This window comes from Canis lupus, chromosome 9, assembly GCF_003254725.2.
Source record: "Canis lupus dingo isolate Sandy chromosome 9, ASM325472v2, whole genome shotgun sequence".
NCBI classification, from domain to species: domain Eukaryota; kingdom Metazoa; phylum Chordata; class Mammalia; order Carnivora; family Canidae; genus Canis; species Canis lupus.
In genome coordinates, this window is record NC_064251.1 from 19,047,317 (window position 1) to 19,069,638 (window position 22,322).

Consider the following 22,322-nt stretch of genomic DNA (forward strand, 5'->3'; position numbering starts at 1 on the left):
GGATATCCAGGATCGAGTCCCACGTCGGGCTCCCTGCGTGGAGCCTGCTTCTCCCTCTGCCCATGTCTCTGCCTCTCTCTCTCTCTCTCTCTCTGCATCTCTCATGAATAAATAAATAAAATCTTTAAAATAAATAAATAAATAAATAAATAAATAAATAAATAAAGTATTGGAGGCAGAAACCACCTTAAAGGTGAGTGTGAGAGCAGTCTTAACGATGGTGACAGGAGATGTAAGAGATGCTGTCTACAATCACCTGGCTGGTATCATGAGCATGTGACATGAAATGTCGTGGAGAGGAGGGTAGTATCCTCAAAATAAGACAGCAAGAAGCCTTCAGTTCACTCAGGCTTGTCATTCATCTAAACACAGTTGCCATAACACATTACTCAAAGGGTTGCAAGATAGGCCACCAATAGCACCCTGCATGCTACAATCAAGTTTTCAAAGTTTAATGCTAGTAAGGATGGCGTCACCTTCTATATGCCATGGATCTCCTTCAGATACAGGTGCTGAAGACTCTAGAGGAGGTCATGTGGAAGTGGGAAGTGAGTCACTTTTGAGCATCAGGGCAGATAAGGATTTATCTTTATCTGGTTACAATGCCGGCTGGTAAGCCTGAACTAGATCAGTAAGTCCAAAAGATTAATATAGCAATGGTGAGCTGATGTAAAAAAAAAAAAAAAAAAAAGTGAAGTCACAGGAGCTAAGGTGAGAATATTCATAAAGAATGGAAACAGAAAAGGGAGGCACAGAGGAATTCACTTGGCTAGTAAGCATGTTGCAAATATCTTTTCCACAGTTTATTTCCATGTTTCTGGTAGAAAAATGGCCTGAGGAGTCAAGATATCACCTAAAGTTCTTCTGAGTAATTCACTATTTCCCTGAACTCCAAGGGACCCAAAGGGACAAGGGATGGCTTAATTTGATGAAAGTAGGTTAAAAATGGTGTAATTTAGTTGGCGAGGGGCAGAGCAATAACTGCTGATGGAGGCTCAGAGATTAGATGAAGGATCTATGATCGACATGGATGAACACGAAAGGCCACCTCGTGTATCCACCTTGCAAGTTTGCTTAGGGAGATGGAGTTAGTGGCTGAAATATTACTTTAGGTACTTTGAAATGTAATGTCTTCTGCCCTCTGGTGGTTACATTTTTTTTTTCAAGTTTAAGTAGGAAAATGGAATGTTTTCCCCACAGCTTGGGGAAAACAGCACTAAAGGGTATCACAAGGTTCACTTGGTTGAGCTGCACTGATGATGCTCAACTCCCTCATTAAGAGTGCTAGCCCTTGAACAAGAAAGGAAAACACACATCAGTTTTGCAGATGGGCTAGGAAGTCTGCTTTCTCCCAACTTTTTCCCTCCCATTCTTCTGGAATGTTTCCCTCATGCTTCCAACATGGGAATACTTCAGAGATTCCTCAAATTCTGACTTCCCTTGAGATGGCTCTGACGTCCTGCTGCTTCTCAATATTTCGATAGAAAGCCTTTTTATGGGGTGCCTGGGGTGGGGTTCAGTAGGTTAAGTGTCTGCTTTCTGCTCAGGTCATGATCCCTGGGTCCTGGGATGGATTGAGCCCCTGAGTGGAGCTCTCTGCTCAGCAGGGAGTCTACTTCTCCCTCTCCTTCACCCTCCCGCCCCCCAGCCAACTTGGGCTCTCTTTCTCAAATAAATAAATGAAGTCTTTAAAAGAGAAGAAAGAAGAAAGAAAAGAAAAAGAAAGAGAAAGAAAGAAAAGAAAAGAAAGAAAGAAAGAAAGGAAAGAAAGAAAGAAAGAAAGAAAGAAAGAAAGAAAGAAAGAAAGAAAGAAAGAAAGAAAGAAAAAGAAAACATTTTTGTGACATGAAGGGGGCATTTCTAAAAGAAACTTTAAGCAGATGACTTTCACCGCGTGATTATACAGTAATACATTCAATGATGCTTGACCAGGATTTAACCAACTTGTCTCTTTCCCTCTGTGCTGTTTCTGGGAGACAGAAAAAGAGCCTGACCATTATCAGGGCAAACTGTCATTAAATTACATCAAATGCAAATAGTTGTGACTAACACCAGCAAACAAAGAATGGGAGTCCAGGAATAAAACAGCACTTTAATGAAGATCAGTGTTCTTCCAGCAAGAGATTTTCTAGATTCCATACAATTACAATTTGACATATATACAAATATATAGAAAATAATGTATATAATGTAATATATATAATATATGTATCTCTAATGTATATACATATATTTATATATATTTCTACTATATGTGTAAAATTTTGTCACAATTCTAATATATACACACATATATAAATATATATTATATATATTTTATATATATATTATATATATATATATAACCAAAGAGTATATATTACTAAGAAGACATTGGCTAATATATTTCTCTTTTGCAAAAAAATATTAAAATTAACATATTTAGCCCTGATATGTGAGGGATTTGTTCAAGAAAACCAGCCTCCATATTACAGGGATATGTTTTACACGAGTATATTATTATATGTATAGCTATATATTTCCATATAATATAAACAATCATGTGTTTCATAAGTATTTATGAATGAACCAAGGAATGAAGAATCTGAAAAAGTTTTATAACTTGCACCTGGATTTTTTTTCAAAAAGAAACTTCTTGACAAACTCTACAATATTGTTCAATTGGACCACATTTAGATTCAGAGTAAAATAAAAGTTATTTTCAAACCTTTTAATTAAAAAGTTTATATTGTGCAAATCCTGGGGATTGTGCTCATTTTAACAGCCACTGCACAGGTCAATGCTCCTACAAAATACAGGTAGTGGAACCTTCCTGGACCTACTTCAATATTCTAAAACGACTATGAAGTATGATTTGAAAACCCTGCCATTTTGCAGTTTAAAGTGGATGACTCTAAATTCAAACTTTAAATCAAATTGTCCTTCCTGTGAGTGTAATTTTCTACGTTTTTGGGAGGCCTTTTTATTTACTCAGCAACTGACTATTGCAGGAAGGGATGTGCCAATGATTTCCCAGTTACCAGGAAAACCTTTGGTCGCAATCTTTTGGGGTTAGTAATATTTGATTTGCATTAGACTTCAATGTAACTTGCCCATTCTACTTGGCTTTCAGGAACAAAAGAATCTCTAGGTTTAAAATGATAATGATGGCTTTTGAAACAACTTCAGCCCCTAACAACTCCACATACACTCACAGGGGCATTGATCTTTTTCTCAAATTTAAAAAGAGAGAGAGAGAAAAAGAGAGAAGAGAAGAGAAAATAGAAGAGAAGAGAAAAGAAAGAAAAGAAAGAAAAGAAAAGAAAAGAAAAGAAAAAAGAAAGAAAAGAAAAGAAAAGAGAAAAGAAAAGAAAAGAAAGAAAAGAAAAGAAGAAAAGAAAAGAAAAGAAAAGGCAAAAGAACAGAAGGGGTAAAGAGAGGTAGGAAGGGGAGGGGAGGAAAGGAAAGGAAAAGAAAGGGAAGAAAAAGAAAAAGAAAGAAAGGAAAGAAGAAAGGAAGAAGAAAGAAAGAAAGAAAGAAAGAAAGAAAGAAAGAAAGAAAGAAAGAAAGAAAGAAAGAAAGAAAGAAAGAAAGAAAGAAAGAAAGAAAGAAAGAGAAAGAAAGAAAGAAAGAAGGGGAGGGGGAAGGAGGAAGGGAGATTAGAAGATCAGAGGGGATCCCTGGGTGGCGCAGCGGTTTGGCGCCTGCCTTTGGCCCAGGGCACGATCCTGGAGACCGGGGATCGAATCCCATGTCCGGCTCCCGGTGCATGGAGCCTGCTTCTCCCTCTGCCTGTGTCTCTGCCTCTCTCTCTCTCTCTCTCTCTCTCTCTCTCTCTGTGACTATCATAAATAAATAAAAATTTAAAAAAAAAAGAAGATCAGAGGATATGTGTTTAAAAAACAAAATATACACCTTATTCTCACACATTTGGCAAGCACAGATCCACAGATCTTGGCATACAACAGGTTCACATTAAATAATTCTCAATTGAACTCCTGTTCCCAGTGCAGAAAATAAATATGCCCATGAAATAAAAACAAAAGCCTCACCGGGTTTACACACTGGAGTTGGTATTTTGAGCATCAGAACTGAGCTATCAGTACAAGTCTATGGAAACTTAAAAACTGAAATTTCACCACCTTATTCGTGACCATAAGTAATTATCAATAATCTCCCTCTGTCACACACACTCAGACACATATTATATCTATGAATCATTCTGTTTAAGATCATAGATAACTCATTTAGAATTTACCCTATCCGCATTGATTATGGTGAAGAAAGTATTATTTGATATGATTATGATGAGTATTATTAATCACGGTTGCTTTACTAAGCACCTAAGATGTATTTCAATGTCATTTTTATTGCATATGAACACCAAAGAATGTCCAAGTTAATTTACTAATTTTAATCACGTTTTATGGGTCACTTGTAGCCAGAAATATTATGATAGCTCATTCAGATTAAATAGAATTATACACTTGACTTATTCTAAATCTAACATGATATTTTTAGGAAACTTTTGAATTTATGTACATTATGAGATACAAGGTTGATTTTTATTTCAAGAACTAAAATGAATAGCTCTGAACATCAACTATGAAATGAGAAATGAAATGACTCAAATGTTCACGGACAATAGAATGGATAAGTTGTGGTCTATACAGACATTAGAAGAATATACAGAAACAGAACCGAATGATTCTCAAGTACATGCAACAATACGGATGAATCTCAAAACACATCTTTGAGTGAAAAAAGCCAGACCCAAGAGCGTACATGCTGCATGAAACTCCTTGTACGAAGCCCACCATCGTGCAAAACCACTCTTCTCCCGTGAGCAAGACAAGAGTGTGTGGCAGGGATCGTGAGAAGCTTCTTTGCTGCTAGTTACGTTTCTTGACTTGACCTTGTCTGAAAGGCAGCATCCAGAGTGCTCTTTCTTAAACAGAAGCACAATCATAAAAATATCAAGTTTAAAAGTCTTGTACCTGACAGCTTCCTGTTTTTGACAAGATGCCCCCCGCCAAGATGCTTAACATGGCTCACCCGCCCTTTCATTGTTGACTCTTCTGAAGTCTCTTGCCTCATCTTCCTCTTCTCTTAAGACCTCCCCTTCTTTCCTTTCCCAACCTCCTCTATATTCGTGTATACTCGGCTGACTTTGATGCCTCAGGACCTCTATGATTTCATTTTTTTTTAATTCAATTCTTCATTTGGTCTCCTCCTTAGACGTCTGATCTCTCCCCAACCTGGTTAGGGACCTCTCAAAGTACCATATATTTCTTTTAATCTACCAGTTACCACATTACTCTGTCAATGCTTGTCAACTTCTATGTATCTTCCATCCGAACCCAAAGCCTGAGGACAAGGACCTTGTTTATGCGCGTTGTCAGAGCTTGGGCCTGGACTATCACAAGCTCTGGATATGTGTTTGTTGTACCGCTCATTGAATTAATTTATATCATGAGTGAGGTGTTTGAAATTCTTACTGTTATTTCTTTCTCTTTTGTCTTTGCTATTTATAAGGTTTTTCATCATGGTTCACTCAGGACATCTATTTGGTGAGAAATTATGACTTATGACAGAAGGTATACAATATACAAGGGAGAATCACTGACATAATATTTATCTTCTCACACGCAATATGTGTGGGTACGCATTACCTATTTGTCTATCAGTACATGTCATGAAGGCAGGAGATATTACATGTCAAAGTGCTTAAAGCAATATTTCAGGTACTAACTCAATCTCCCTAAACAAACTTGCAAGGTGGATAAGCAGTGTAGCCTTCTGAGGCCTCCACGTGCCCTCCTGTGTTGTTATTTGGTCACTCACCTGTCGATAGGTATTTAGATGATTGCCAGCATTTGGTTATTGTAAATAAAACTGCTGTAAACATTCTTGCCCAAGTCTTTTTTAGGAACACATGTTTTCATTTCTCTAGATAAACACCTGAAAATAGAATTGTGGGGTCATAGACAAATCTTTAAAATAAAATTCTGTATGTTAAGGCAAAAAAAAATCGAAAAAAAAGAGAAGATCCTTCTTGAGCTGCCCAAGCTTTAGTTTATTTCTGAGTGTCATCTACTGCATTATTTAGATTTCTTTTTTTTTTCTTGGCTGGAGATTTGTCTGACTTATGGGAATTTGGAATTGCCCCTGGCATTGCGTGTGGTAACACAATTGTATAGAAGCTTTGTGAAAGTTTTTGTTTCCATGAATGTTGAGAACTGCCAAAATTAAGAATTATGTACTCTGAGTGAACTCTCACATAGCTGAAGTTGGTGTCGCCAGGTGACGAGCCCAGGGCTTAAACAAATAAGGTAAAACAAGAGTTTTGCTTTTTGTTTTTTGATTTCTTTTTTTTTTTTTTCCAGAGTGTGGCTCAAGGACCACCTGAATCAAATCACCTGAGTAGCTGATTAGACACACTTATTTTTTTGAAGATTTATTTATCTATTTATTCATGAGAGACACAGAGAGAGAGGTAGAGACATAGGCAGAGGGAGAAGCAGGCTCCCCACAGGGAACCCGATGTAGGACTCAATCCCAGGACCCAGGGATCACAACCTGAGCCAAAGGCAGACGCTCAATCGCTGAGCCCCCCCAGGTGTCCCAATTAGATACACTTTTTAACAAGCATCTTGGGGACCCTTATGACCGGAGAAATTTAAGAACCACTGGATCAGTCCAGAGCAGAGATACCCAACTCTGCACATCAGAATTTCAGGGAGAGTTTTCAAAATCAGTAAACCCACCACACATCTAAGACCAACTAAGTCAAAATCTCTGGGCATAGGCACCAGGCATCCATATTCTTTAAAACTCTCCAGATGGTTCTGGTGAGTCAGGGTTGAGAACTCCTGATCTATTCTGTGCCATGTTTAGCCCAGTTGAGGGCCCTACTACCTGCACCTCTGGCCTGTTGTACATCTGCATCATCCTAAAGATAACTGGAGAGGATTCAGGTAGAAACGTTGAGTGGGCATAACTCTTCAGGGGAGTTGTTATACTTGTTCGCCCTAATCTTATTTCATTGTGAAAAATCACAGATCTTTAGAAGTTAATCTATGCTTTAAATGGCAAAAGTAAATACTATGTAAGTCGTTAAAAAGAAGACAATAGACCCCTTTAAAAAAGGAGGGGGGCACCTGGGTGGCTCAGTGGTTGAGCATCTGCCTTTGGCTCAGGTCGTGATCCTGGGGTCCTGGGATCGAGTCCCATATTGAGCTCCCTGCATGGAGCCTGCTTCTCCCTCTGCCTGTGTCTGCCTCTCTCTCTCTCTGTCTCTCTCTTTCTCTCTCTGTGTGTGTGTCTCTCATGAATAAATAAATAAAATCTTAAAAAAAAAAGAAAACCTAAAGCAGTTTCTAATGTGAAGCCTCAAGTCAACAAACTGAGTTTTAACTTAGTTCTCATTTTAGTTCTCCCAGAAATGGGATCTTACGCCTGTCAGTCAGGAATCATCTGATCAGCTCTAGCTAGGTCACCTGCCTGAAGGGTCCCTACCTACTATCGCCTAACCAGCCCCCTTTTTGTCTAGTATGACTTCCTCGTTCCTTTTTCCTTCTGGCTATACAAATCTTTCATTTCGTACAGCTCCTCGGAGCTTCTTTCTATCTGCTAGATGGGATGCTGTCTGATTTGAATTGATTTTTGCTCCAATGAACACTTTGGATTTTAAATATTCCCCAGTTTATCTTTTAACAAGTCCTCTAGGTGGTCCTTGTTAACCTTGAAAATAAAACTGCCGGTTATTTCACCAGCAAAAGTGGGCTTATTCAGGAGCAGCCCAGGATCGCAGGCCAGGACAAGCAAGCTACAGCAAAGGGCAAGTTCACAGAACAGAGGAGGGGAACTCTATTTTATAAATGAAAAGGGGGAAGCTGAGAAGGCTGTTATAAACAAAAAGTTTACAGTATAAGCCGGGAGTTCAAAGCATAGTGGCTTTTCATGGACTCAGGTGTGACTGTCTCTCATTGGCAGAGTCGTTGTCAGGGAAGGAGGAAAGCCTTTCTTCTCTGGCCAGGACAGAAAAAAGTCCTATGCACCTGCCAAGGTCCAGCTCTTCCTGTGGAGTCTGCGATTGAGGTCGAGAGGTAGGGCATGAGAGCTCCCCCTGCTGGCCTCCCGACCCCATTTTTGTGAGACATCCCTTTATTAATTTTCATATCATCTCACGTCCTAATTTTATCCATGCATCAACACGAATGTTGTTGTTAAGCCAAAGAATTAGAATCTGAAGTATGTGCCGCATAAAGACCTCTTTCCTTGCAAGCAGCTTAAGGGCATGCCATTTCAGCTTTCCTGAAAACATTATAAAAACCTTAAAATGATGACTTTTTCCAAAAATAAATAAATAAATAAATAAATAAATAAATAAATAATAAAGTGAATAAATGATGAACTTTCTTAATGCACTACCGTGCAGTGGCTTAATTAGTGGAAGTGTATTATATACTCAAATTTCAGGAATGCATATATTTCAAGGAAGTGAAATGCACTTTTGGGGTAAAACTTCCTAGGATATTCCATTAGGAACGTTAAGAAAAGCCACTTTCCCCCTTTTCATTTATAAAATAGAGTTCCCCTCCTTTGTTCTGTGAACTTGCCCTTTGCTCCAAAATTTTCAGTAAATTATTCAGTAAATTTACTTCGATAAAACGTACCTGATAAAGTGCATTTCGGCTACACGTAATTGGATTTCTACTTTAATGCTAACCTTCCACTTTTTAAATTTGCTAACATCGACTCGACCATATAATAATTCACCTAAACAGCAGCTTAAAGACTGTTTCTATTTTGTATTTCTAAATGCAACTTTCTGTGCCTGTCGTGCTCACATATAACTGCTGTCCCCCAAGGAAGTGGATTTTATTCTCCAATGAAATAATTTGGTGGAGTGTATCCAGACAATTGCATGAGTCAACTGAAGCCACGGAATTCCAGCATGCTAACTGATAGGGGGCAGAAGTTGTCACCTTAAAATATGCCTTTTTGGCATAAGGATTATTTAGACTGATTATTTTTTTAGAAAACAGTAAACACCAGAGAAGCTCTGAAACCAAACAGAACTTATTCTTTTGTAAAAGCAATTTACATTGATGTGGAAAATTTCCATTTGTAAGGGGGCCTCCTTCTAGGTACAGGGAAAAGGAGAATGACTTAAATCTGTAGAGACTGTTATCAATATGGAAGATGAGGATTTAAATCTGAATAAGACCCATATCTTTGTTGACTGTGCTTTGCCTGAAAACCTGGCTCTCCCCACCACCTCCCACACCAATATCTATTTTTGTCTTTACCTGGAGATGGTTATTTCAGGTGATGGCTTGGGCCATTTCTTGTGTTAGTCATTTTTTTCTGGGTACCTCCGATGTATACAGGAGGTATATATGGTGTTAAACATCTGTTTTTCCTCTGTTAAGCTCTCTTTTATTACAAAGGGGTCTCAGCCAAGAAACTAGAAGGATAGAGGAAAACTTATCTTTTTCTCCCCTACAACACCAAATAAACTTACTTTCACTTTAGTGAAGAAAAGGTTCTGAATATCCAGGTAAGAACCTTTGGGTCTTTACTACTTAAGTTTAATGACTTAAGCAACCAGATACAAAGTTCTATTTGAAGTAAGAAGTAACTTCATTTTATTCTTGAAAGAGGGCCTTGGCTGACTTCATTTTGACCTCAAGCTTTCTAGTTGGGTTCTTCTCTCCAGCTAGTCTCAAGGTTCAAGTGGAAGACTCTGAGGGCAAAGCATCCCCCATGGGAACTGAAACTACCCCCTCAAGCATAAGAACTGCCCTGAGCCAGCAAGACCCCCCACCTCAATGATTGACTCCATGACAATGATCAATTTGACCTTAACTGCCCACCTGCATGTACCCCTTACTTTGCTCCACATTTTTTCTCATAAACCTGGAAGTATTTTCAGGACTTTGGAGACAATCGTTGAGATGCTAGTCTGTTGTCTTCCTACCAGTGTTGGCCTCAATGAAATAAATTTCTATTTTACCACTACTCACCTCTCTGTCTTTGGATTTTGTCAGGGAAGAGTGGCCAAACCTCATCTGTTTGGATCCTCAGATCCAGGTGCTCTTTCACCCCTGCACCCCATCTAAACTCTGATCCAGAAAATTGATCACTCTGAAGAAAATCCCCCTTTTCTTTGTCTCTCCAAATGGGTTTAGGTTGCCTATTGACAAAGCCTCGCCAGTCACCGGAACATGGGGACTCTCCTGATTAAAATCATATTAATCATGCCAAAATTTTCAGTAAATTATTCTCTTTGTTTCAAAATTGCCATCATACATAGAGGCTTTGAACGCTATGTGAAAGAATAATTTGATTGGCACAGACTATAAGTCATCTTTGAAAGAGCTTGGCCACCCCTCTTCCATCTGTCACCATGCCAGTCATGTCTTTTTAGAATTCCACAGGCTATAGCCTTTGCTATGTGCCCTTTAAGCAACCCCTGTCCATCCACCATGCTGTTGGCCTCCTGCCATCCTTTCTAGCACACTTTAAACAAACTATAATTGGCATTTGCTTGGCTGAGAGTCCGTTTATTTTCTTGCTACCCTTCCCAGTTGCCTTAACCATCGGATGTCTTGACAGTTGGCAAATGGAGACTGTAGGTCTGATATGTCACATAAGATCTGTTGGATGAATATTTTCCTCCAGGAAAGAGTGAAAGTGAAATCCCATCCTGACCCACCCTCTTTCCAAAACAATAAACATTTCCTGGCTGCTGTGATTCCCCTAATCATTTAAAGCAGTACAGTTGTTATGGAATGGGCAGCTGAACTTCATACTTGCCTGGACCATCTGTTCTCATATTCAGTCTTTAAGAAGATTACCTAAGTGACTGTGGTTCACTTAGTAAAAGAGGGTGAGTTCCATCAGGGGACATGTAAGGACGCTGTGTCACAGAAAAACAGAATTCAGAGACTCTGGAGGGACTATTTTTGTTGTTGTGTTGTTTAGAAATGGTGAATGTTTTTGGAAAAAATAAGACATTTCTCCAAATACATAGATAACACATGAATAAACTTGTTTCCAAGTTTACAAACTCATGTTAAATTTTTGATAGAAATGAGATACAGTGGATGAGGAAAGCCAAGTAGCTTCATTCCTCTCTTTCTTGAGACATATTTTCCATTGTGGAGGCATCTTACACCTAAAAGGTCAGATAAAGGGAACAATTTACACATAATAAATGTCACGAAGTAGGGTAGGCCTGAAATATTGAGAGAGTGGATGTGAAGATGTTTTTATTAAGTGAAAATACTCACATAGAATTTAATTATTATTTTCCACTGTATTTTTGGCTTGAAACATTACGAACAATGAAGTACTTTTAATGTCGTTTCAAGAAATTCGACCACGAGAACAAAGACTTCTGGTTTTGTTTAAGGCTAGTAGAGGAGAAGTTAAAACTCTGTGCAGGATACGCAACCCTTATACTCTATGTAAAGAATATAGATATTATAGGTTATAGGCCTTATTCAGACACGGTAATTTTTTTAATGTGATCTCATATTAAGGAAATATGTGAGTTAGTTCAGTCAAACATCCAGTAGAAAAATAAAAGCAAGGTGAGGGGTTAAAAGTTATAGAGCAACAGTGGATTGTAATATAAGAAAAATTTCCAATTATGAAACATCCCCAAATGGGATTTTCTGTTTCTTCAAGTAGCAAGCAAATCAAATCTAAACTGGAAGTATTAGAAAAGGAACCTGGGACTCTCTGAATGAGATATGTACTTTGGGTATGGAATTTGACTGGCTGGCCTTTGTGATTCCAAAGTGTTGAACAAATCATAACTCAAAATTATTTAACTGTGGACATTTGTGGTATGTGAGCGAAATAGGTTCATGAAAGCCAAACAGAATTTCCATTTTCTATTTGTAACTGAGAAAATCTAATTTTTAATTTACTCCCTGCTTATTTTTTAGTTGAAAAAAAAATGTGGTCCTATGGAGTTGACAATTTAACAAATAAATTGGGGACAGAAGGAAAGAGATTGAAAAAGTTGGACAACATGTTATGAAATAATCTCATAGTGCTTGTGATGTTTGTTTTTTATTTTGTGATTTATTTGTTTGTGAAATGAGGAGTAATTTAAACAAGAGCATAATTTAAGAGAAGGATGTTTGGGGCACGTGAGTGGCTCAGTACGTTAAGCATCCAATTCTTGGTTTCAACTCAGGTCATGATCTTGGGGTCCTGAGATCGAACCCTTCCATGGGCTTCTTGCTGGGGGCAAGTCTGCTTGTGCCTTTCCCTCCCCCTCTGTCCCTTCCCCTCTGCCCCTCCCCCTGCTGGCACATATGTGCTCACTCTCTCCTTCTCTAAAATAAGTAAATAGAATCTAAAAAATTTAAAAATTTTAAAAAAGAAAAGAAAATGTTTGACACTCCTACAAAAGCTTGGTACTCAGCAGCAGGTTAACCTGTACGGCTGCATAGGACTAAGTAGGTTGGCAAGCAGATTCCCTAATAGCTTTCTTGTTGAAAAAAATTGCAGTTCCCAGGAAAAATAAAGGGAGGGGGGGAAGGATTAATATAAATATTAAAGACAGATAATGTGAGAGACACATTTTCTCCCATTTTCCTCTGACATTTTAATTAACATTCCCTTGTTTTGTTGGAGGTGATAGTGACCTACCTTAGAAACTACATTTCTCAGCCTCATTTGCAGATGGAGGTATCCATGTGATTAAGATTTAGCCATTGACTGTAAGTGGAAGGCCCTTGAATGAGGGCTTCCAGCAAGCTCTCTAACAGGACTGACTCCATGACAAATTCTTTTGGCTTTTTCCCTTTGCTTTTTGGGGTATGGACTCCAATTTGAAAAGATAAGAGCTAATACAGCAGAAGCTAGAAAGATCCTGAATTTTTAATGGCATTACGTATTTTCCATACCATTGCTGGGCAGCCTATTCTAGATTTCTGTGTGAGAGAAAAATAAACTCCCAACTTACATAAGCCACTGTTTTTCAGCTTTCTATCAGCTGAAAGTGATTTCTGACAGACAGCACAAGACCTCTTGTCTTGAACTCTCTGAAACATGTTTCATTTATTTTTCTGCTTGTGGGGATCAGCATTTATATTTGCTCTAACTGTACTCCATTCTCTGTTATAGGGAGAAAACATTTCTTAAGTTTACCCCAGAGAAAGCATTCAATAATAAATACATGAAAAAGACAAGAAGAAAAGAATTTTGAAGGCACATAGGGAAATCAAAGGGGAGAATGTCTTGAACACTTTTGCTCTGATTTTAATAGAACTGAAAAATTTCCCTGTATCTTAAAACAGTGTGGCCATATCAGTTTCTTGTATGATAAATCTCTGCTCAGGAAAATTTTACTTAGGATTCTGACAATCTGTTACTCATCTGAACGACTTCTTATAGGGAATTCTCTTTGCACTCTTGGTTCATGTTTTCACTGTCCTTTATTTACCCAACACTTACATGTTCATAAAAGTGCATTATATAACTTACCTTGTAAGTATTAGAGAGGAATCCATAAGAAAACACACAAAAAAGCCTATTTAGGAAGACATCATAAATCTCTACTGTAAAGCCTACTTTAGAAAATCAAGATGATAAATAATTTTAAAAACTTGTATTGCTTGGTCTTTATTTACAAGTTAGGAATGATAAATGAAAATTTCTGCATTTTATGTCCCAAGAATCATCTCCTGAAATGCAGATTAAGGAGAGGACTGAATTCAAAATAGTTCAAGAAGGCAAAGAATCCTGCCCTCCCACCACCAAAGAAAGAAAACAAAGCAAAACCAGCACACAAAAATTAAGCTAAAAACTCAGTAAAGATTTTAGTTGACAATAAACAGTATATTTAAAAGGCTAATTCAATAGCTAAGCAAAAGATTTGAAGAGTACGTAATAATGACTAACACTGACATTTTAATGAGGGCTTGACATATTCTATATTAATTTAATGTATTACCCATTTAAGAATAGATAGTAATATTGTCAGTATATCTTGTGCTTGTTAGTCAACCTCCAGAGAATAATATACAATAGTAAGTAACAGTTTTAAAAGGCTGAACAACGTATTTCCCAAGAAAGAATTACTAGGATTGGGGCGGGGGGAGTCAGAAATCACGGCACATTAGATCATGTGTAAGGAAGGAGTATGTTCAGAACATTCACAATCAGTGTCCAGATCATAACCCAATTCTACTTAATCCAATAAGAGCAGCTGATCTTTAAGTAACCACCGACTCCATCAACTTCAAATATCTTTGAGACGTGTAAATCTTCCTGGTCGTAGTATTTTGGAAAGTGTTACCTTGACACTGGCCCAAGTAACCACAGTGATTTTCTAAAAATGGCTATCATAGTTCTCTATGAGTAGTTCCAGGCAAAATATATAACCTAGACTTTTCAAATATACCATAGAAGATCCCCTTAGACTTCCTGGTTTACAAGCTGAGACTCTGAATGGTTGAACAAAAATTCATATTCATTTTCTTGATTCATTGGAAAAATTGTCTCCTCGTGGTTAGCATATTTACAAAGGCACAGATTAGGACCATTTGTCTTGGCTCCACCTGTTGACATTGATCAATAAGCTGTTTTAGCACTCAACTACATAAAAGATTTACACTTTCTTTCCATTGGAAAACATTCTTTGAAATCCACACAGTCATTTTAGGATCTGCTATAAAGACTCTTTTTTGTGCCATTTATAGAAACACAAACCCAAGCACGGAATATTTCAGGCATGAAATAACAATAATAGAAAAAAATTACTATAATCCAATCATTAACATTTTTAATTGTTTAGACAGTTGGATTAGCATACCATTAGCATATGCTGTTTTTAGAGTCTCAAAATTAATCTATGAATAACAATAATAATAGTAAGGACTTCCTAAAGACAAAAATATATAGATCAAATTTCAAGGTTTTGGCAAAAGGAGACTTCAAAATAGTTTAGTCAGAGTCTATTTCAGAGACTATGCTTTTGGTTATGATTATATTAAAAAATTACATACATTTTGCATATATTTTATCAATAAATATATAATCAATTCAACAATGGAACAGGTATTATCCTGGGGGATAATCCTAGTACTGTGGGAATATGGTATGATACTTGCCTCCAAGGAGGTCACAGCACAGCCAAGTTTGATGACTAGTCAGGGGATAAAGTTAAGTAGTACAATTGTGGCAGAAGAACAAAACAAAACAGTCTATAGATCATACCTATGAAACCAGAATTCTTTCTTGTCTTCTAAAAAGGCTCTAGAGACTAATCCAGAGGAGGAATTATAAAAATTGTTTGAACGATGACAGAGTCATTGCATAAGCAGAAATAATCAGGGGATCTTGATTTACGATCTTTTTATGCTGAACATCTAAGGGCAAGTCACTTAAATTTTCTGTCTTATTTTTCCCATTTAAGAAATAAAGATGTAAAAACACATGATCTAATTAATACACTTTCGAGATGTCTTCAGATAACTGATTCATGATCATTTGGAGACGTGTTCTGGGTGTTAGAGGAAAAAAACTCAGTGGTAACAACTAATAGACTATATTTAAATATAACTAAATTGCTTTTTTTGTTGAGATAATTCTCCTATATCAATGTACCAGTGTGTGTGTGTGTGTGTGTGTGTGTGTGTGTGTTGATGCTAACTTGGACCCCATCAAAAGATGACAATAATTGGTTTCTTTTACTTTATCTCTACCTTTCCACTGGGAAAAATTATCATGTTAAGAATCAGAGGAAGAATAATTTAAAAAACTATGTGTACCTTACCTTGAGTAAAATATCCAGTCCATTAAAGTAGAAAACATGTTTAAAGGGTTTGGGCTTGAAATGATGTGGAAAAAAACAGACAAAAAGCATCTGTGATTCCCATCTCATTAATCACCTGCTAAACCCATCTTTGTAGTCTATGTTTTAATAAGAAACCAAGTCAACAAATTGAGAAACTAACAAACGCAGTGAAATTGGCTGGTGAAATCTGATACATATTTTTTCAGAGATCTTTCACTATTTCACATTAAGGCACTTTGTCTACTTAAATAGTGTACAAGCATGAATGGTGCAAAAGAGTGAGATTGATATATATTATTAGTCATACTTTATAGAGGAAACATTTTCCAGGACAGCAAATCAGATTCTGCTGTAAACACCATAAATCAAAGACACTGTAATGCTGTTCAAAAACTGTCCTTATGCCCTATTGATCGACTGAATATTGTAGGGTGAATTAATTGCTTCCACAGGTGCTACCTTTCAGCCATCCTTACCCTATGTTCACATAGACATTCTCACATAGTTCACATGTCAGTGGAAGAAAATATATTGTAGACTCAGTCTGTGAAAAGATAAACACAGCAGAGTTTTCTTTTCAATGGAACCACTTTTCTCAGATGTCTATGTGCACCCAGTTAAATGAATGCACAGTTGATTAAATATCAAATTTCTGGGAAAGGTCTTTCAATTATTATAAATTTAAGTAACTGGCATTTTAAAGATAGGGAGTGTATTTGGTCCATGGAGAAAGAGAGACAGTTGATGGAACTACCCTCATATTAACAGCACTTTACTGGGTAGCATTATCAAGATAATTTTATACAAAAGACAGGAACTACTCACTTTATTAAGCAAATAGTAATTTTCCCACTTAAAATGGATGTGTATTTTCTGATTTACTCATCTACACTGATATTATTTTAGTTTTACGAACTTTTTGAACCACCACCGTCCCTATCCTATGACTCAGACGAGTACCAAGTGTACCTCCTCTTGGTAAATGATTAACAGTTAACACTTCAGGCTTAATTTATAAAAAGGGAAGGAAAGCAAAATATTGTAATATTCTTTTTGAACTCATTTCCTGTGATGAAATATTAAAGTCCTGTTAAATGACATGATTGGGAAAAACAATGTTCCCTGAGATTTTAGTAGTGGACCTTGGTCCTGATAACAAATGTGTTAAAAAATCTCATGGTTTTTTGGACAAACATGTACAAATGTCTGGGCTGTTACTAAAAATCCAACTGCTACCATGCATGTCTAAGAATAGAGTGCTTATTACTAATTTTTTTCATATATTGAAAAAATCTAAGATACATCACTTTTAATGCCCTGCCCAATGGCTTAGAAGAGGATTTTTCTTTATTTTTTTCTCAAACTAAAGCTTCCCCCCTGGCCATGCATGAACTTTTCTGAATTTCTTAATGATTTTATTCGATCTTTATTCTCCATGACAACTCTCCTTGACCTTTGAAGAATGGAATGGATCCTGTTGCTCTCGAAGTTCACCGTAGAAATTATAATATTTATATCTTGCATCTTCCCCAACTACACAGACATGTATCTGACTCCAAAAGAAAATGCAAAGAACAATGCCATCTTCCACATGATTTTTCATTCCAAATTTTTTTGTGTGATCTAACGTGCACTGAGCATGGCCTGCTGTATCAGAATAATGCATTGTTATTATGATATTAAGACAAATATTATAAAATCATTTTGAACAAAATGGTAATTCAGAGGATGGCAGTTGGCAAAGATAAGACTCTGCAAGAGATGATGTTCCCATGTCTCCTTTTCCCTTACACAACATATCTTAGTTTCAGCAGACAAATTTAAAAAGGAACTGGTGGGCAAGAGTGTATGGCAGCGAATAGGAAGGAAGATATTTAGACCTCTGTGTCTGGCATCTATTTTAAGTGTGATGTGATACCATTTCTGATCTAAAACTGCTCTAAGCTGCTCTAAACTCTCTAAGAGTTTTACTCCATAAAGAAGAAAAACATGTAGTTCAGGCCTGCAAAATCTAGCTTCATAAAATAAGTCTACATTTTCCGTTAGTGCTATTTCAGTGGTCTCTTAGATTTACGGTAAAGAAAGTGATTTATTTGTCTTAGATTTCACAACACATTCAATACTCCACTTGCAAAGCTTTGTTGGAAAATAGCATATTACAATGATGTGGCTTACTCAAAATGATTTCCAATTCAATTTCATCATCATTGAATGAGAATCTAATGGACAGCTCACTGGTGAGAATATGTTCTCATATAACTCTATAATTCCTGACTTCTAGGAATACACAGGCCAGTGGAGACTGGAAACATATACTGTCAATCATGATGCAATATATGTCATATTATAGTTATAAAAGCAAAAATGCCTTGAAAGATGAATAATATGCAACTAATACTTAGCAGGAGTATTAGGGAAAGCCTCAGGAGAAGGGATACATGAATGGAATCAGATAGCGTGAATGAGGATCCAAAATAATCCAAAATACATTAGCAGACATTTTAAGAGAAGGAAGAGCTTGAAATGCCATGGTATGTTCATGGAATACAAGATAGTTTGATACGAGTCAAATAATAGGGAATAAGCTTGTAACTAGGCAGGGCATGCCAACTGTGGAGGGTGCTGAAGGTATCCTAAAGATTTATATCTAATCTTGTTGACTATAGATGTCTGTCTTTCTGATATAAATATTTGCAGTTAGACACATTATGTGAGAATTGAATCGATGCCAACAAAGTCCTTTTTCCACTATATCAAGTTACGTTACCTTAAATTATGTTATTTAGTAGCAAAGCCACAATTCAAATCCAGGCATTCTGATTTATTTTTAAAAATTAATTATTTGAATGACATTACAGTAACATAGATGAGATGTGATATATGTACATGTATTCTTATGTGCTTGTGGGGGTTAAGGTAAGATGATAAGCTCTCTTTTCTCTTTACAAATTCTTGTAAATTCTTTGAAAAGAGAATTAAGAATTAAGAGAATTCTTAAACTTCAGTGTGCAGGAGGAACTTATTAAACATCATATTTCCAATTAATTCCAGAGATTCTGTAGATCTGTAGATCTGGGACAAGTTCTGTGACTCTCCATTGTAATTAATAATGCCAGGCAATTCCGAACCAGAGGTTCTATGGGTCACGTTTTGAGTAATAATATTTTTAAGACTTCAACAGTATGATGCTATGTATAATGACACAAATAAAAATATTTGTAATAATCGAAATAAATCCCATAAAGATTTACCTGAGACTGTTATATAGTTTTTTTAGCTATCATATGCCTTGGAAGTAACAAAATTATAATTCTTAATTTTTGAACATGAAAGAATAGTTCTGGGATCCCTGGGTGGCACAGCGGTTTAGCGCCTGCCTTCGGCCCAGGGCTTGGTCCTGGAGTCCCAGGATCGAGTCCCACATAGGGTTCCCTACATGGAGCCTGCTTCTCCCTCTGCCTGTGTCTCTGCCTCTCTCTCTCTCTCTCTCTCTCTCTGTGTGTGTCTCTCATGAATAAATAAAATCTTTTTTTTTTAAAGAAAAAATAGTTATTTTTCTCTTTTATGAACTCCTGCTTCCCTACAGCCCTCCTTAACCCACACACTAATATCATTTAGTGAGCTTTAATTATTCCTTCAGGATTGTAAAGTATTGATCAGCCACCTCCAGAAAGATCATATTGTTGAAGGCTTAGATAACTATGATTTTCTTTTCTTTCAAAATTGAAGATATCCTAAACCTGATTCAATTTGCCTAGACTTTGTTTCCTTGTAAAACAGTGTGTTTTTCCCCCGCTAACAAAAGTTAGATTTGCCATGGTCGTTATATGGTTACTTTGGCCTGAAAGCTATCCTAATTTGTCTAATATTTCAAAGTAATTAGAGAAGCAAGTCTAAAGATTAAACTTGCTAAATCTTGGAATCATGCATTTATTTCTTGCATATTGATCTTGCAAGGTGATAGGTTGGTTTTTCCTACTACTAGCTTATACATTGAAAACATAAAATCATAAAAATCTAAAATGATAATGCACACACAAGTGCTTTCTTACAATATTTTCAGCATTTTTAGAAAAGTTAATAACTACCATTATCACCAAAGTGCAGACAACCTCAATTATGTGAGGTTATCACATTATCATGTTAGTGGCTGTCCCAGTAATTCTTGAATTTATAAAATGACATACTGAGTGTCACAGTCAAGTAGAACTACCCAAAGTGAAAAATGGATGGAAATTAAAAAGTAGTTGTTTTTAACAAACAAACAAATGAGTTATGTGGTTTCTTTCCACATGTTCTAATAGTAAAAAATCACAAAGAGTTGTTTAATTTGTTTTTAATTTTCTTCCATTTCAGTTTGTTTTTAATTTTCTTCCTATTGAGACTAAATGTAATTGCATATGAAAAAGGCTTCCAAAAAAGATAGAACTGCCAATATTTTGAATTGCGTATTTCTGTCAGTGACACAGTAAGTAAGCTGTATGACAGGTATAAAGGTAGTGAAATAATTTGCCCGGAAAAGCTAATGTCATGAGCCATTTATTTATTTGTTCATTCAGCCAATATGAAGCTTAAGTGTTTTCTGTGTATAAGATGCAAACACAAATAAAACATGATTCTATGCAGTGATAGAGATCCTATGCACTAGGGAATAACTAGCAAAAAAGGCATGAAATCTAGCCCTGGTGGGAAGGGGCAATCAGTTCGGGACACACTTAACAGAGGGTCTGTCTTGAGTGCATCACAGAATGTGCTGGGAGCTGTCCAGCCTCACAGTAAGGGGAGATTACTCCTCCTTCTCCTGGCATGGTGGACAGCCCAAGAAATTGCACCCAGATAAGTCAAATTGCTTTCAAAGAAATGTAAAAAATTTTGTGTTGCTAAAGCTTAAAATATCAGGAAAGATTGGCAAGGAGACTGGAGCTGTTAGCAGTGCCTTACTTGCAAAGGAGCTAGCAAATACAATTCCTTAAAGGGAAATTCAAGGTTAAAAGAAGTTTGAGATGTATGGAGGAGGCAGGACAGTGGCAAATCTTCTGCATATCAGTGGAGATAGTGCAGATTTGAATTAAACAGAGTGACAGTTATTCTGACTTTTTTAAGGTAACCAATAGGAACTAATTTGTGAGCTTAAGGTACAAATACTGTCACATATTGTATTGCTCAGTGGAACTCCCATTTTATAGAAAGTTTAGACTTGCCCACTTGGAGTTCTCCTCATTGTTGAAGGGGATTAAGAGGTAAAAAAAAAATCTCCAGTTATGAAATAAATAAGTCACAGGGATGAAAAGCACAGCATGGGGAATATAGTCAATAATATTGTAATAACATTGTACAGTGACAAATGGTCCCCACACTTATCATGGTGAGCATAGCTTAATGTATAAAATTGTCAAATTACTATGTTGTACACCTGAAACTAGTATAACATTGATATCAACTATACTTCAGTGCAAAACATAATAAATAAATTTAAAAATGATCATGTGTATACACATATGTTCGTGCAAATCTCTGTGTTTCTTCTTTTACAGTGTTTTTGTCATTCAAGTTGTTTAAGAGCCCCAGGCCTTTCTTTATCTAAAAGGAATTACTTCTACTTCCAAATCCCGAATAAAGGTCAAAGAGAGAGAGATCTGCAAAGTCAAATCTATTTGTGGTGCTTTTGCTTTAGTTATTAACCCAGGCTCGCCCTTGCTGATCTATACCCTTGTGAGAATAGTAATAACGCTCACACAGTGTTCCAAAATGACAGTTTTTGGTTCACATTTTGATGTTCATCCTTCTGGTTTCCTTGTCAGTCTGTTAGCCAGAAGGGAGGGTTTCAGAGGAGCTTTCAGTCTCAGCTATAAACTGCTGAAACCAATGCTTCCAAACACAGCTACATACTATGCCAAGACTAGCCACCAAGCTTAAACTTTAGTGTAAGTCTTGGAAAAAAAACTGGAGATTTTTTACCTCTTAATCCCCTTCAGCAATGAGGAGAACTCCAAGCAGGTAAGTCTTGGAGAACCAGCTATGAATCCCTCTCTCCTGTGAGTGCCTCATTAAATCTTGGTATTTGTTTCTCCACCAGCAGTTCTCTCAATCAGGGCCATCCCATCAGGCTCCCGTACCCAGAAAATTTAGGAAGTCAAAATTGAAAACTTGGTGACGTCATCCCCAGAAGGCCCTAAGATCCTCATACTCATCTATTTGTCTCCAAGTTAATATATACTAAAGAACGTATTAATCTTCAAACTTTACTCTTCTCATAGAATATTGGCTGCTTAGATGTATAATGACACAGAAAGGATAAAGCTTTTACAAATGACATTTGATTTTGGTCCAGATTTGAGTATTGTTTTACCCACTACTAACAACTATACCAATATGTATCATTTTACTTTTGGCAGTGTGAGGAAGACACAGAGCAGATAAATATCTCAACAGAGAACTAGGATTACATCTACAGCATCCTTTCACCTTTTCCATATACCATAACCTCGTCCCATGAGTGAAATCCCATCATACCTAC

General features: G+C 36.8%; 1 protein-coding gene across 1 annotated transcript in view; it reads left to right on the forward strand.

Annotated features, from left to right (window-relative positions):
• Window positions 1-466: 466 nt before the first annotated feature.
• LOC118355732 (leucine-rich repeat-containing protein 37A2-like) overlaps window positions 467-22,322 on the forward strand; it is a 121,554-nt gene continuing 99,698 nt past the window's right edge. The window contains 1 exon segment of the mRNA XM_049113781.1: window positions 467-548. Within this exon segment, the coding sequence (XP_048969738.1) occupies window positions 467-548 (82 nt within the window).